This window comes from Poecilia reticulata, linkage group LG2 (assembly GCF_000633615.1).
Source record: "Poecilia reticulata strain Guanapo linkage group LG2, Guppy_female_1.0+MT, whole genome shotgun sequence".
NCBI classification, from domain to species: Eukaryota; Metazoa; Chordata; class Actinopteri; order Cyprinodontiformes; family Poeciliidae; genus Poecilia; species Poecilia reticulata.
In genome coordinates, this window is record NC_024332.1 from 31,474,191 (window position 1) to 31,491,160 (window position 16,970).

The 16,970-nt window shown below is 37.5% G+C and overlaps 1 protein-coding gene across 1 annotated transcript; it reads right to left on the bottom strand.

The window, feature by feature from the left end:
* Positions 1-16,867, bottom strand: stk24a (serine/threonine kinase 24a (STE20 homolog, yeast)). Its single transcript, XM_008398612.2, has 10 exons — positions 16,345-16,867; positions 11,456-11,686; positions 8,392-8,448; positions 8,162-8,270; positions 7,596-7,753; positions 6,304-6,489; positions 6,045-6,190; positions 5,752-5,965; positions 5,086-5,222; positions 1-4,218 (listed from the first exon to the last, which is right to left on the bottom strand). Exons 1-10 carry the CDS (start codon positions 16,384-16,386, stop codon positions 4,185-4,187), a joined length of 1,314 nt encoding a protein of 437 aa, XP_008396834.1. The 5' UTR covers positions 16,387-16,867; the 3' UTR covers positions 1-4,184.
* Between the last annotated feature and the right edge of the window lie 103 nt (positions 16,868-16,970).

Genomic DNA, 16,970 nt, shown 5'->3' on the forward strand with positions numbered 1-16,970 from the left:
TAGAAGTCTACAAATATTTATTTCAGTTTGAATCACCAATAAATACAGAACACATTTTTAGGTAAATTCATAACTTTAGCTTCTAGGAGAGTTTTATTCAGCAGTATAAGAGGTTCTTGACATCCCTACAGTTCCATGGTTAAAATATGATTGTTGAAAGTGAAACCAGTGGAAAATAGGTTTAACACTTCAGACACGGCTGATACATTTCATCTCTTTGCTGTAGTAATTTAGTACCAATTTCAAACTAATATTTTGAAGAACTTTCCTCAACCCCCTCCCCCCCAGGATTAAAGCAGTACAATCAACAGCGTGAATTTTCAAAAAGGCACTGAAGAAAATAAAAAGCTGCAGACAAGCAAAAAGAAATGTCGACGTTCAAACGATCTTTTAATTATTTTTGTTCTTAATCGTTTGACAGCATTTGATAAACCCAACAGCACTGCCATGAATAAGCAAACTGCCAGCAAAGTCACACCGCATGAAATGTACACATTAAATGATTGATTTCCAGTGTTAAAAGAAACAAACACAATCACCGACCCAAGCTACAAAAAAATAAAATAGATAGGATTTTTTTTAAATAAAGAAGTGATGCTCCCACAAACAACTCAGGAAAAAACGGAAAAACTGGTTTGAATGAAAGATATTGAGTCGCAAGTACCACTTCTAACAAAACTTAAAGAAACCCCAGAAAGTGCAACAAATAAAAAATTGATGCATGCAAAAGGTGCAAATGATGTTGCATTTTTTATCAGAGACAGGCAGATTGGTAAAATGGCACATTTCACAAAAAGAAAAAAGGAGTCAAGTCAATTTTGCAGAACATCAGAGACAGACAAAGCTAAACTATACTTGTGGCTTTTGATCTGGTTTGCTGATTTCTAACATTCCATCATTACTGCGCATTTTTCTTAACCATCTGAGCGCCGCAGTTATGGAACCTGAAATAAAAAGGACGATTTTTTTTTTTCAAAGGCACAATTTGAAAGTTAAAGGAACATCTGCTCAGTCTAAGAAACCCAGGAGCTTTTGGTCAAATGGTCCCACTGGTAAAACTGGCTGACAACAGAACAAGGCATGATGGGTAGGCTAATGGTAACTAAGGTACCTCAAGGTTATAAAGAGTTAACTTTGCGCCATGGTGACCGGGGTTTGTTCCCCCTCCCACACCTGCTGCTGCTCTTTTCCCTCACAGAGAAAGTCAGCTGCTTTGAAAGTCATGTGGAAAATAAAAGAGCGCCCCCAATTGGGCTCTTTTAGAGCAATGCCATTTAAAAACTAGAGTTTAGGAAGCTATGATGCCTGTTTTTACAGTAAATATGTGGGTATATTTCGTCACTTAAGGTTAGTTATGATCTGCTGAGAAGCTCACAACACACACACCAGGCCCACCGAGACACTGAATACCAGCACTGACTGAACTTAACACGGTAATATTGACTCACTCTGAAATGCATGAAATTTCTGGAAGTCATTTTTTCAGTCAAAAAGTTAATAAATCCATGGCTAAATGCCAAATCCTGACACCGCTTCAAAATTTCATGCATGACTAAAAAGTTTATATTACCGGATTTTATTAAACAAACCAGAACTTACTTTGGATCGCATTTAATTGTATCATGACTATTTAATAAAGGTGGGACAGAGTTCTTCCTTTGAAAATGTTAAAATCCCAATTAGGAGTTTTAATTATAGTTTACCTTGAAATTATTCATACTCCTGGCAGATTTAGATTTAACATGTAAAAAAATTAAATAAATAAATAAATCTCTAACATTTATGTTTGGAGTCTGCCCACTAGTCAAAAGAAGGTTAAATAAAAAAAAATACTTTAAAACTGTTAGAAGTATGAATAATCCTAAACTTTAGGAACTATTCCTTTAGCGTAAGCTGTGCATGCCCACACACACGCACACACACACACGCGCACACACACACACCGCCTCATGGCAAGGAGAGCATAACAGCAGTCGATTTATCAGAAATCTTTTCTGGCCAACGTCGATAACGATGGTTTGTAAATGACTTTAAAGTGTTTCCTGGAAAGAAACGAAAGCAATACTTTTGATCTTTTATTATTTCTCACCAAGAGTCGCCGCATATGCATTTTAATGCAAAAAAAAACAAACAAAAAAAAAAACAAACGAAAAAACAAAAACAGGAAACAAAAAGAAGAAATCTGATCCAACCTTTTTAAAGCTGATGATATTGATCCCATTCATCACAAACATTATAAGGCTGCTTCATCACCGTTTAGGACTGGACAATCTTTCCGTCCTGTAATAGTATGCTACAACGCATACCACCCAGGTCAGTCTGTGGGCGCCGTGCCGTTAACACCATCACGCACAATCTTTTTGAACTGTCGTGACAGTGCAGCTGGTCTCTGGCCACCCAATATTTACATCCGATAGCAGTTTTATCTTATGTGGGATTTCTCTGAGCATCGACAGGCACCCCCTCTCAGTAAATTAGAATCGAAAAGTTTGTTTAGACACAAAATCAAAACTGTAAGGAATTATCAAATCACAGAGAGTGAGATGGTTTACTTCTTTAAATTTTGGTGGTTATGGAATACGGCCAACAAAGAATAAAGCTTCCGTCATGCTTTGGTCCTACATATTTATCCAGTTAGTGAGCCTCTCCACATGAAGGGTGAAGAAGCTGGTCCTTCACATGTGGATGTAAACAAGCATACTAATGGAAGGTTTAGTGGAAGGAAAAAGTGTGGTGCACAAGCAAAAGGGCTAACTAGTCTCGAGAAGGTTGTGACGTGTAAAAGTCAAATGTTTTTCTGCTTCAAAAAAAAAAAAAGTTTAATGTTTCAGTTTTCTGTCTGGGTTTCCATTCACTAAAGGCCACAACTAATAAAATGAGCAGAAGTTTGGAAAAAAATAAATCACTCAGTTTCAAATTGGTGAAATAAATGAACTTTTCAATTATTTTATTCTAATACAATTGAGATGTGCCTGTATGAAAACCTCCCATCAAGTCCAAATGGAAATAGACAACCAGGCAAACGCCTCACTGCCTGACCAGTCGACTGTCCTCACTCTGTAATACGGCGCATTCCTGCAAAAATACTGCAATTGTCATGCTACTGCTTTATGGCTACTTTGCTATTAGTAAAGGCATTTATACTTGAAGTGCAATTAAAAAGGTACCCAGAGGAAGTACCGGTGCAGCTCCTAGGAAGACTAAGAGTCTGCTGATTTATGAACAAGACGATGGCACTGCCATTTTAATGGAATGAATGGACGAAACCTCAGTTCCTCTGAGCAATCACGCACAGCAAACAGGAGAGGATGAGGCCGACAAAGCCCACCCTCCTGGAGCGAAGGCTGGGAACAGCATCCAGTGTTTCAACTGGGGAGGCTTTAAAAAACCCAGCCAGCTTTTATATTCTACCACAACATTACAGCCACAGCAAAAAGTGAGGATATAAAAAAAAAAAAAGTAAAGAAATTCAGCGGCAAAACAACGGTGGAGGGATGAAAATTTTAACTGGAGACGAGAACAAAAAAAAAATACTGATGTACAAAAGAAGAAGCAAGGCAATCTTTACCAAACAGCCTGTACTTTGCATTTGGCCGTTTTGTTTCAACTGCCCTGTTACGCTTTCAACAATTTATAGAAATGAGCTTATTTACAAGTCTGTACAACCACCCATAAGAACTCCTTCCGTCTCCCAGACGACCCAATCTACTTAAAGCAGGATACCTGAGTTTTCAACAAAACGCCGCCACTCGTTATCTCTCGCAACCACACGCACGCAACAAACTAAGCAAGGGGGTTTTCTTCCGAAAAGGGAACAGAGTGTAAACTTTTGCAAATAATAAAAAAAAAAAACTAATTAACCAAAAAACTCCACACGCCTGCTAGAAAGAAAGATCACCAACTCCAATCTAAAAATAAAACAGTTGAGAAAGAGGAACAAAGAGGGGACATCGGAGAGCAGCTGGCAGCTGGGTAAGCAGCCGCCGACCAGCCTGCATTCGACCCTCTGGTGCTCTGCGAGCAGATAAACAGATGGTAAGGAGGCCAGGAGAATTTGCTTCAGCCAAACGAGTGACGCAGGCCTTCCTGGGAGAAAATGCGTCTCAGTCGAGCAGGCCGGAGGAGATGTGACTGCTGCTGTCGGGGCGGGAGAGCAGGACAGAGGCGGGAAGCGACGGCGGCCGTCACTGGGCGGTTGCCGCCTGCGGCACAGAAAACCTGGGAGACGTCAGAGCAAAGCGTTCAGATTTCAAAGGTTTCAACTCAAGACAAGTCGAGACATGGCAAGAGAACTGCTGTTTTTAACTACACAAACAACGGAAGCACTCAAATGTTCAGTTTTTAACAAGTTTAGAGGAGAGAACTGTAGAGAGGTAATCCTAATCAGAAGAGACTTCAAATGTTTTAAGGTTTTAAAGGATAGTGTATATATGATTTTACACACAAAACTCTTCATAAGGTGGCAAAAGGCTGCAAAGTCAGCAAAACTGGGGCAAGAGTTTAACATGGAGAAACGTAATTAGGCACAAATTTGGGGAAAAAGTATTTCTACTTGTGAATCCTTCCTACAAACGTCTAAAAAAACAACTGAGAAATGAGGATGTGTGTCTCAGTGCAAGGGACATACATATTTTGGCCAATTTTTTACTTTTTGTTAAAATCTGATGGCAAAGAAAAACCTCAAAATTGTAGAAAATCAAAAACAAAATAAGTGTCATTTGGAAAGTTTTCTTTTCTCTTTTTAACATAACTATTTACAAATAAAAAGCAGATTGAAGTAAAACCAAACATGATCAAACTAAGGCCAGTTGATTTATATTTTTAAAAAGTGTTAGAAAAAATTAATTCCTTAGTGCCTGCAAATATTTTCAAAATGCTACACTTCTGCAGACAGTTTGATGCAATGGATTTTGTTTAGCTGGTATCAGAATACAGGGGTCTGAATATAAATGTCTTTTGAATTTTCACTTGGAAAAAAAACCTTTGAAAACCATGCACCGTTTCCCTTCCACTTGCACTTCTTGTAGTTCTAAAGGCAGAAAATCTGAAAAAAAGTTCACATGGTTTTGCATGAGCTTAACTTACCTCTGAAGTCTCTGCAGCAGTTCGGCCACCAGAGAGTCACAGATCCCAGGGTGGATGTCCTCTGCCAGGAAAACGGCCTTCCTCAGCTCCTCTGCAGCTTCTGGCTTTCCATTACTCGTCTCACCCGTTGCTCTTAACTGCAATAACAGATGTCCAATCATTTTTTTTTTGTTGAATTTCATGCATATGTATGTGGAGGCGGATTTAATTAAAGTTTCAGGATCACAAAGCAATTTCTACTTTACAAGTGCAGACTGGTTTTTTGTCTAGTCTATTTCTGAAGACATTTTTTCCACATTTTTGAACAAACGGTTGCTCTGAACCGACTTGTTGCTGGATTGCATTTGCTATACAAATAAACTTGAGCAGGTGTAAACCCAAACATCCTAGAAATGTCGTGAACTGTTTTTTGATTTTGTGAAAGTGTTCCAGAAGTAATTAGCAGAGCAGCCTACATAAGGAATTAGAAGTTTTTAATAATTTAGATTTATATTTTGCAGAAAATGGAGCTGGAGGAGCTATGTTATGTTTTGCATCCCTATCCAAACCTGATAACAGGAAACAGATCAAAAACACAAATCCAGTTTGAGTCTGAATCCTGAAGTTTGAATCACTCCAAATGTTCGACAGAATTATTTTCATTAGAAGTTATTGATTACATAATACCTCGGAGAACAATGGAGAGAATATCGATGTTAAGCTCTGTGACGACAGGCTCTCTGAAGTCTCCTCCTGTGCCTCCTCCACCTGCACCTGCAGCTCTACAGGCTCAGCCAGCTGAACGGGCTCGGGTGGCGACTCCTCAACCGGACTGTGGTCCTTGATGGTGCCGAAGATCCAATTGTCGTTCGATTTAGATTTGCCGCCCTCCTCCAGCTCCCTGCAGTGAGGCAAGGTTCAGACACATCAGGGCACCTGGTACGACCGCGCTCGTCTGGAAGGTCGCGCGATGAACCTACTCGTCCGAGTCATCGGAGCTCGAGTCTTCCCGCGACTGCTCCGACTTCCACCTCTTGTATCTGTCGATCAGCTCGGTCAGATACGTCGTCTTTTTGGCGTGCCTCGCAATAAACTTGTGTCTCAGCAACTCTTTGGCTGTTGGCCTCTGTGGGGGAAAAAACCCCAACAAAAAACAACCACAAACAGCAGTGAATTTTCAAAGGATCCATTTCGTAGGTTTTCGGTCTCTAAACTATGAGCAAGGCTGTTGAAACTTACAAAGCTAGGCTCCTTATTTAAACAGGCTTCAACAAACTCTTTCAGAAGTTTACTGTAGTTTCCTTCCAGCGTCGGCGGATTGTTCTTTGGGATCAGGAATAAGACCTTCATAGGATGAAGTTCGGAGTGGGGCGGCTCTCCTTTAGCCAGCTCTATAGCCGTTATGCCTAACGACCAGATATCTGCCTGTGAAACAAGGAAAATAAGAGAATTTCACAAGGAGGGAAAAGCCTCTTGCCTTTCTTGCCATCGGTCTGTCAACACACTGGGAAATGACATTTAAACTCAATGACTTGGTGGACATAAAACTTCTGCTAAGAAGGAGGCAGTGATGCAGCAGCTGCAGAGGAGCCACACTGACTCATGTTGTGGTTGTTTCGAAAATATCCACTGGGGCCTTTCTAGACCAGAAAACACGTCTATAACTGAGCTTAAACGCTCAGCATCAACACAGGCTGACAGGGGTCAGTGAAATGCTGAAGGTAAAAAACAGAAGAACAACACTTCACTGTGGTTTAACACAAGAAATGTAATATAATATAAAGGCCACGGGTTCTACATAATTATGGTGGCTAAACCGTCTGTCTGAAAGTAAAATGATTTGAGTCGTAGATTAACTCAAAAGGCCCAAAAATGTTTAACAGAAGAAAAAAAAAATCTAACTTCATATCCTGCATTCAGCAGGTTTTGTCTGGATGAACAGCTAAGTGGCTCCTGAGTTGGTCTCTTTGGATGCTGAGACATCATGTTTGTGCTCATCTACTGCGTAACGAAACATTATTTTAAACTTTAAACCTTTTAGGCTCATGAAAAGCTGAACGCAGCTCACTCATCGCTATAACTGACGCTTATTTTTTTTTCTACAGCAATGATGACGACGAATAGGGACCGGAGTCAAACTGTACAGTAAGCATAGTGTCTGACATCGAAGAAAGTAAATAGAAATTCTCTAAAGCAAATAATAATAAAATACATCTCATTATTCTGGTAGTTAGCAAATAAAACAAATTCTAGTAACCCTTACTGACCTGAAAGAAAAAAACCTTCATCTGATTTAATATCAGAAACATACACAATACGCAGATTATGCAAAGATAAGGTTTTAAATGTATTAACGTGTCAGATAAATTTTCATTAGGGGTAATGAAAATGCTTAAGTCTTTTCCTATCCAAGAGAGAATTAAGCAGCATGCTCCCTTAATGCTGATAGCTGAATGCTTTTAGACTCATTTGCACTTTGTCTTTTACTGAAATCCAGTCTGCGTTTCAACACCGTAATCACGTTAACTGACCTTTGAATCGTAGGCAGATTGCTTTATGACTTCAGGTGCCATCCAGAAAGGCGTTCCAACGAAAGTGTTCCTCTTTATTTGCGTGTCCGTCAACTGACCCGCCACACCAAAGTCCGCCAGCTTTACCTCGCCTTGCTCTGACAGCAACACGTTGGCAGCTAAAAATAGCAGTCAATTAGACAAAACACATAGTTTACTCCTTCGGGAAGCAAAACAGTGCAGTTGTCACATAGAATTAAAAAGGAAAAAAAATAAAGCCAGGTTGTGTCTTCATAACCTTAGTGGCATGGATGATTATAAAACATCCAATCAACCAACTTCTTACTAGAAAATATGTTGCAAATAATATTGACAAAGCAAACATAATGCGTCTGAAGCAGCATTTTTTATTTTTTTTATCTGATTGTACCGTCGGCAAGAAGAATTAGACACGGACACAAAGTGAAAAATTACTGCCGCCGCCATTCTGAACTCACTAAAGCGATAAAACTGGATTATAGGCACCCTGCTGACCAGATGACACTAATTACTGGTCAAACAAAGAGCAAAGCATTTATTAGATTTACCTTTGATATCTCGGTGGATTTTCTTCTCAGAGTGCAGATACTCGAGCCCTCTCAGAATTTCCCTCAGGATTGTGGCTATCTGCGTTTCATCCAGAGCACCCGGCTCCAACTGGGACAGAGAGGCAAGTTTGTGACTCCGTGCTGTAGGAGTACGAACTGTTCTCTAGGAATTTTTCTCCAAGTTGTTGTTTTTTTTTAAGTTGGTAATCAATTTGCAATTAGTATCTTACCAAATCCAGAGCAGATCCTCCTCCCAAATATTCCATAATAATCCATAATTTTGTACCCTGAGGAATAAACAGGATATTTGTTTTAACATGTGTACATATCAAATGCAACAGAAAAATTTGAATTAAAACTTTTAAATTTTCACCATATCATAGGTGTTAATGATGCATGATAAACAGCTAGAAAAAGGTAAGAATGACAATTACTGGTTACAGTTTTCTCTTAAATTGATTAATGATCAACTTAGAAGAAACCCAAATCACAGAAAAACCTCTCATTTAAAAAGGCAGGCACAGTTTCTGGCAAAAGAATTTTCAACATTTTGTCATAGTACAACCAGAAAATGCAATACGTTTTATTGATATTTTATGAAAGCAATAAGGGGTTAAAATCACAAAATTGAAAAGTGTGCTATGCATTCAGTCCCTTTTATTCTGATATCTCTTAATATTTGGCACCCCGTTTGATAATTCCAGCTGTTTAATCGAGCTTATAGGTGAGACTAATGCAGCGATTCAGTGCAGTTTGATGCACCGAATATTTTTGTCATTTCAGACAGAGCAGCATTTTCTTAATGTACCCATTACTGCAGATCTTTAGACTCTCAAACTTCTGTTTTATGGTTAAGTTAGTGACCAAACTTTGAAACCAACCCGAAATACTTTGTTGCAAATACTGCAAAACAAGTCATTTTACTTCATTCTTATGTCCTTTATAATAAAAAAAACGTATTTAATCATGTTTCGTTTTCCAGGCTTGAAATTATCGGAGAGGAAAATGACTTCTTTAGCTATCAACTTCTTTAACATTTCAACTTCAATTCAACTTCAACTATTTGTGAAAATGAGGAGGCTAATTTTTTGTACACAACACAAAAGGAATGCTTTTTTTTTTGGTAACAATTCATCAGTTAGCTGGTAAAGTGACAAATTTTCTGCTAAATGCCTTGCAGCACTTTTAACTCTGCAATAAGATAATAAATAAAACTGTGAGTCTCATCTAACCAGAAACAGACAAGGTGCTCTCTTTGTTTGTTTGTTAGCTTTTAATAACTAGTCCTCTCTTTTACTCTGTGAAAATGGAGTCAAATCTTGTCACCAGATCTTCTTGGTCAAAGCATCTTTTGATGTTATGTTTTGAGCTAAAAAATGTCTTTAATCTTAATGCATAAATGGGCAGTGTGATGTTCTTTCAGGTAATATGATTTTCCAAACATTTATACTTTATTTCGGATGCTAAAAACAACGTTTAGTAGCTGCACTCGTATTCCAAAGTTGCATTAGTGTTGCATGTTGTACTGCTGCATAATTAGCTTAAGTTTACCAAGTTTCCTTTTTAATATACACGTCATTAAATAGATACAAGACAAAGTCTGTGTGAGACATAAGCACAAGGCTAATAAAAAAAAACCCTGCTAATTTTAGCAGTAACTAATGAACAAACTGCAACCACATGAGTAAGAGCTAAAACAAGATGCTAGAAAACATGTTTGATAATAAGCAAAACAGATTTAGAAAACAGATTTTTTTCATTAGGAAGCTACAAAAATATCCTAATTTAAAGTCATCATACTCTGCAATCTTCCCATATATACATGTTTGCACTTCTAAAACCATTTTTTAAAAGATAAAGCAGATCTGTGAAACATCAAATCCCATTTATGAAGTTTGTGTCTAAACTATCATGCTACATTTTTGGTGTGTTTACTGGGATGAAGGGTGTAAAACCTACAGAGTACGACTGTGCAGGTCCAGTGTAATTCATCTTTTGCAGTGATGTCTTTTTAATTTTCAAACTTAATTAAAATTAGATTTATTTATATAAGCAAGAAAAGTTAGGGCTCATTATCATCATCAAATTAGCTCTATAAAAATTAAAATAAGCAGATGATTTGAAAAAAAAAAAAAGTGATACATTTTCAAAATATGTATCACTTTTTTTTTTTTTTCAAATCATCTGCTTATTTTAATTTTTATAAAGCTAAAAAATAAAAATAAGTTCATGGTTTATCCCAGAACCTTCCAAATCTTCATATGTGAAAATTGTTATTCTTCATTGATGTGTTCAAGATGAAATTGCATCTCAAGGTAATTCTGAATGGTCCCATACCACATCATTCAGATTTTTACACATTATCTTTACTCCACGATTATGCCCAAATATATATTGGTCCATCTCAAAAGCTCCTCATAAAACTCTTTGTGTTTTGTGATTTTTAACATGAGAAACTATAAAAAGGCTTCACATCTGAGTCTAATCACTCTTAACCAACAATTTATATCCCAAAACACACAAAATAGGAATAGTAAAGGTGGAATGGTATATCACTGCAGAATATATAACACCACATAACCATGCATAAAAAAAAGTTCTCTTTGTAGATATAATGAAATAACAGAGATGTACCAAGATTTGCGAGGCACAAGCATAAATAAATGCACAAATACCACAAAAAGCCTTAATTCTCCTGTATACTCAGCAGCGCACTGCAGTTTAGCTAATGGAGCACTTTTCTCCAGTTTTGGTGTTTATGCAGCACCGTAAAAGCTTTGAGAGGCTCTCCAAGCTCCATTAAGTGTGGCATAAAATTATATTATATTTAGAAAATAGTTTGGAGCCAATACAGCAACTGCAATTACGTGTTTGTTTGTCTCTTGTTGCTGTTCAGATTATATCTAAATCCACCAGTTCCAAAATGAAACCATGAAGCTTTAATAATCTTTCGGTTTTAGGGAAGCTTGAACACGACAGTTTCTGCTTCTGCAACCGCCCTGCTGCTAATTTTAGAGAGTCTGAATGCTGCCTGAACTGCAACAGTCTGAACCACAACTTTCAGATGTTTAAGCACTTCTAAAACGCAGCGTTAACAAGCCAAAAAGTCAGACGACTTTATGACTTGTTCTCTCAGAGTATCTGTGCCATATTTCAAAGGCAATTACTCCATTATCCTTCTCAATTATTTATTGAGCCACATTGCTTATTCTGGCGTGCAGAAACTCACCATTACCATGTCAGTCTTGCTGAACACAGACTATTACAAGTGCTTTCTCAAACCTAAACGCTTACCTTGAGATAAGATCCGTGGTATTTGGTGATAAAGGGGCTGTCACATTGGCTCAGCACTGTAATTTCTTGTTGGATATCTTCTATTTCATCCTCGGCCTCCTCGAGGTCGATAATTTTAATGGCTACAACTTTCTGAGTCCTTCTGTCGATGCCTTTAAAGACTTCTCCAAAAGAGCCTTTTCCTATCCGCTCCTGCTTGGTAAAAAGTTCCTCTGGGTCGGCGTTGAAATTCTTAGGGGGAAAAAAAAAAACAAACAAAAAAAACACACACACACACACAGAAAGAAAACACTTAAATTTTAGTCAAACAACAGGAAACAGGAAACCTAAGTTTAAATGCATATTTGTGTGTCTGTACCAGGTGTGTGTGGAAGTGCATATTTGCGCCTAGTCATTCTTGTTTATCTAAAACAGGGTAAGCTCCACCTATATTTAGTAAATTGTGTAAAAAAATCATCAAAATTAGTTAGAACATCATTTGTTGCTGCAGTTGACTTTAATCGTTTATACAGCAAAAACTGTCATATAACTAAGGGGGGAAAAAGCTGCAAAATACCAGAAATAACTGCTTCAGATAATTGTTTTCACTAATAAAATCTGACATCTGAGTGGAAGATTGATTAAAGTAAAAACTATTTTATTTGTCCCCAAAGAGAAATGAAATGTTGTTGTAACTCATGTCATGCAAATATCTTAAAAGAGTCACTGTGGGAGGACAGTGATGCTGTGGGCAGAGGAAATTATTTTCAAAACGAGCATCGTAAGTCCACAAAAACAACAAATCAGAACCAACGTAACAGAGCTGCTCCACTTAAACCTAGTTCCATTTTTGGACAACATCTCCTACATAAAGCGTGGAGAAGTCGGCAATAAAATTAGCTAATAAATGTTAATTAGCTTGTAAATATTTATAATCCTATCATAAAGCAATTTAAATACACCTGTTATGCAAGTACAACAAATAAAGCTTCATTCTTTAGGAAGCACTACTGCAGGTAACCTGGACAATCCGGTAACATTCATTTTAAATACATGGCAACAACTAAGAAGATCGAAAAGCAAAGTCTTAACTTTTGGTTTCCAGATAAACAATTTAAAAATGATTCTCCAACTTAAAATGTTCAATTTCACCAAGTCTTTAATTTAATCAGCAACAAAAGATTTTGATAATCATTAATAACCTGTTTATACTCCATGCAAAAAATGAAAATAAAAACAACATCATGCCGTTCTGGAAGCAGCGAGATGCGGGACAGAATGTAAATGTAACGCGTTGCGTAACGATGTGGTTTTATACTACTACTGTATGATTGCAGGAGTCAGTTCAAGTTTCACTCTCTCACACCTTGGTGGTACATGTTCAACACTCTGTACCACTTCAGTCAAGCGCGTGCCATCTGGATGACAGCTCTCACAACACGCTTGTATACGTGATGGATTACACAAAGAATGTATTTGCAACATCAGTGCAGTCAATTGTGATTAAATGTTTTATAGCGGAGCTAATAGACGTCAATGACTCGATTCTTGCACTGGAAATTCATTTTCCGAGAAACTTTATACATACAAGGTAATAAAAAATTAATAACTGCATCAGCTAAGCAAAGCTCAACAACTTTAAATTGATATGATTATTACCTACTAGTTGTAATCAAGGTTAATATAACCATGTACGACCTTGACGTCTGCATGCAGTGACATTCTCCCCACTTCCGAGCTGCTGCTATGAGTAATATTTGCATCATAAAACCACATAACACGCATACATCATTGTGGCTTAATGGCCTCCAAAGCAAAGGCTAAACAAAAACAGAGGAACTGCATTCTGAATTATTGACAGAGCTAAATGGCTCATTTCTCTATGGAGCTCCAAAGTGGGAATAACTGCCTTCAAAACAGACCTGTTAATTTGTAAAAAAAAAATAAAAAATAGTTGCAAAACATGAATAACATTGTGCATGGCACTACAGAGCACAATTTGAATTAAAGTGTAAAGTAGCATTAGTTTTCTAAATGAAAACTCCAAAACCCTAGCTCTAGGTAACCTAGCTGTAAAACGATGATCTGCCAGAGCTCAGAGTAAATCGCTTTACTGCCTGCGCCCTGTGAGAATAGTTTCCTGTAAAAACTGCTAATGCATGATGGTCAAATCAACAAGGAAGGCGGGATGAGAAACGGCCCTTTGAACAGCTGGCAGAGGGAAATGCTGAACTGAAAGGACTTCACAACACGAAAATGCAGCGCGGTGCAGAACTCAGCAGCGCAAAAGACAACAAACTCACAAAGCTATCACAACACTTGTGTGATCAGTCATCCAGATGAAATTTATAACGTTGAGCATGATTTCTGTATAAACAACAGGAAAAATAACAGTGTGATCAAAGCTCGCATATCACTGGAATGCAATTGGCACTTCCATAGTCAGCAGGTTTGCTGGGACAACTACTGCTGCTGCTCGAAGGTCGCTTTAAAAGCATGTTTTTGATTCTCTATGTGCACCAAGCAACTTTGTGGTTTGCTGTCAGAAAACCAAAGTGCAACAGATGCTGAATAAACCTTAACTTCAACAAAGCAACGCTTTGAAAGAAACTACAAGAGCAGCTATAACATGTGTGCAGATAAATACAAATTAAGGGATGTTTTAAAGAAGAGTGATGTTGTGGTTGTGAATTATGCAAACTTGGAGATTGCATTTTAACAGGTTGCTGTTCGTATCAACGTTGTGGCTTAGAGCTGCTCAGCTATGAAAGAAAAAAAAAAGATTTTTTTTGACTCTATGCTAATTTTCTTATTTAACACAAAGTGTAAGTGTAATATCATAATATTACAATTTGCGGACGATTCGGTGATAAGTTAGCCTTCTACAACATGCCCATGGCTCTGAGCTCGATGAATTTGTTGACTGGTGTGATAATGACTTTCTTTTATTAAATGTACAGAAAACAAAGGACATGTGCAATGATTTTAGACAGAAGCCCCACAACACAAATCAAAGTAATTAAAGGTGGAGACAGTAGAAAACTACAAATATCTTGGGACTATTTTGGATAATAAGTTCAAATTTACCTGCCATTCAGAGTACATGCAAAAAACAATGGGCCAGCAAATATTATTTTGTCTAAGAAAGCTTGCAAAGTTTCAGGTTGATAAGTAAATTATGATTCTATTTTATAGATCATATACTGAATCTGTGTTGACAGTTTCTCTCCTCTGTTGGTTTGGAAGACTTAGTATCAGGTCAATGCATTACTCTGCTGAGTATGTACTACTCAGCAGAGTAATACATAGTAGTAATGAGATCTTAGAAGTTGAACAATACTCACTTACAGAACTGTTCAATAAGCACATCATAAGGAAACTAAAGCCATTCTTGCTCTCATCCTTTACATTTTGAGTTCCAGTTTCTGTCCCCCAGCTCAGACTTCTTTGTGTAAAAAGTAACAGGTACCATCACTCTTTTGTTCCTACAGCAATTTCTCTTTTTAATGCAGGACAGGGTAGGAGGGCTCGCACCTGATTGTTGGTCTTCGTAGCAAGTGTCGGTCGACAATGATATACACTGCAGTACTCTTCCCATTGTGCATTGATTTGTATTTGATGTCCTTTTTGGTAAGTTTTACTGTTTTTAGTTTTTTTTCCTAGCTTTGATACTTTGTCTTTTAGATTTCATACTTGCTGTAACATCAGTTGCCCATTTGGGACACAAATAAATCTGAATCTGTAATGCATACAGCAAAGCAGAAAGTGGCAAAACTATTTAGTCGTATTTTTATTTTATTTTTTAATATGCCTTTATTAAAGACACTTGAAATAGGCAGCAATGCTTATAGTGCTCAAAGGCTCAAAAGTAGAGATGCACAATATATCAAATTCTGCTCGATATCGCAATAGCACTGTAGTGCAAGTAACTGAGTGGATACAATATTTATTAGGATATTACATCTTACGTGCCATACATACAAATTCTGCATGCTAACAATATTTGTAACCAATGGATGGATTGAATGGATTTTAATTCCTTCACTGCCCACACCTGATTTGTATTTTTAGAGGCCGAGATGCAAAAATTCTTGAACCACGTTGGGGCATTCTAGAAGACGAAAAAAAAAGAGTCAGGAAATCGTGGATTAATCGCAATCTATATTGTCATCGGAATATTTTCCTCATATTGTGCAACCCTAATTGAAGTAATGGAAGTCTTTTTTTTTTATAAAAACCTACAAAGCTGACTTTCTTTTGACCCCATATATGTAACTTAGATTTTATTTTTGTGGAGGGAGTTTCTCACATTGGTATCAAGGATGATTCTAATCCATTTAAATTATTGTGCTAAGTTGTTAAAAAACGTATTTTTTTCTCTATCCCATATATGCAAAGTGATAGATTTAGAGAACATATAAATATTTTCACATATAGTATGAAATGGAAGACACTTTTGAAGGTTCAATTTTAGAGAACGGGACTAAACAGAAAAAAAAATCTATATTAAGTGTAATTAAATTACAACACTAGTGTATTCATGAAATTGCAAAAAAAAAAAAAATTATTTAAAGAAAAACTCAAAATGGGACACAGACTGCTTTAGTTTAATATTAAAAATTAAAAGAAAAAATTATAATAAACAGATAAGGAGGGTTACCTTTGCATTAAATACTTTTTGGCTAAATCTTGACAAGAATAATCTGCATTTAACTAAGTAATAAGATAGGCAATTTTTACCAGGAACCTAAATGGACTTTGATAACTTTTTATCAGTGAAACCAAAATGTGACAAGAGGTGGAAAAGGTGACTTTGCCTACACGTAGATAGTAGACTTCAGAGGCATAAGATGCCAGATTCAAAGAAAAATAATTTAACTCTTATATTGACAGCATTATGTTCTATTTACCTGAACCCCCGGCAGTCCACTCTGAAGAGGGGAGTGAGCCATGGCGTCAAAGAAGCAAAGATGACGCCTCTCCTCTCCTCGTCTCACCTTATCAGATCAACGACGTAACTTCCCTGACAACCGCTTTGACTCCACCGGAGCCCCAAAAAGCTGGTTTAATGTATGATATGGAGACGTTACTTTTCAAAGAAGCGAACTTCTACTTGAGGCTGTTGCCTTCGCTCTTACTCGCCTTCCGCAGTTACAGAGCGCTAAACGATAGCCACTGTTAGCCGCTTGTTAGCAAACAGTTGACAGAGTAGCTTGATCTCATCGGCTCCTCGGGACGTCAGCTGCTCGGAGACGCCACACAAGTCTGGTTACAATCAGCTGTAAAGAAAGAATATGTGCACACTGTTGTGCCAGCTGCGACGCTTGTTGTTCCTCTCTGGCATCACTTTCCTCTGTCTCCCGGCGCCATCTTGGTTAATGTCATTTCTAAGTGTGAACCAATCAGAGTAGCAAAAAGGAGACGGAGAACACGTCGTCATTCTTTAAAGGAAACGTCACTAAAGGAAGGGAGTTCACGTACAAATAGGTTTTGGCAAGTCCATTTATCATTGTGTAGTTAGACAATAAAGGCGCTC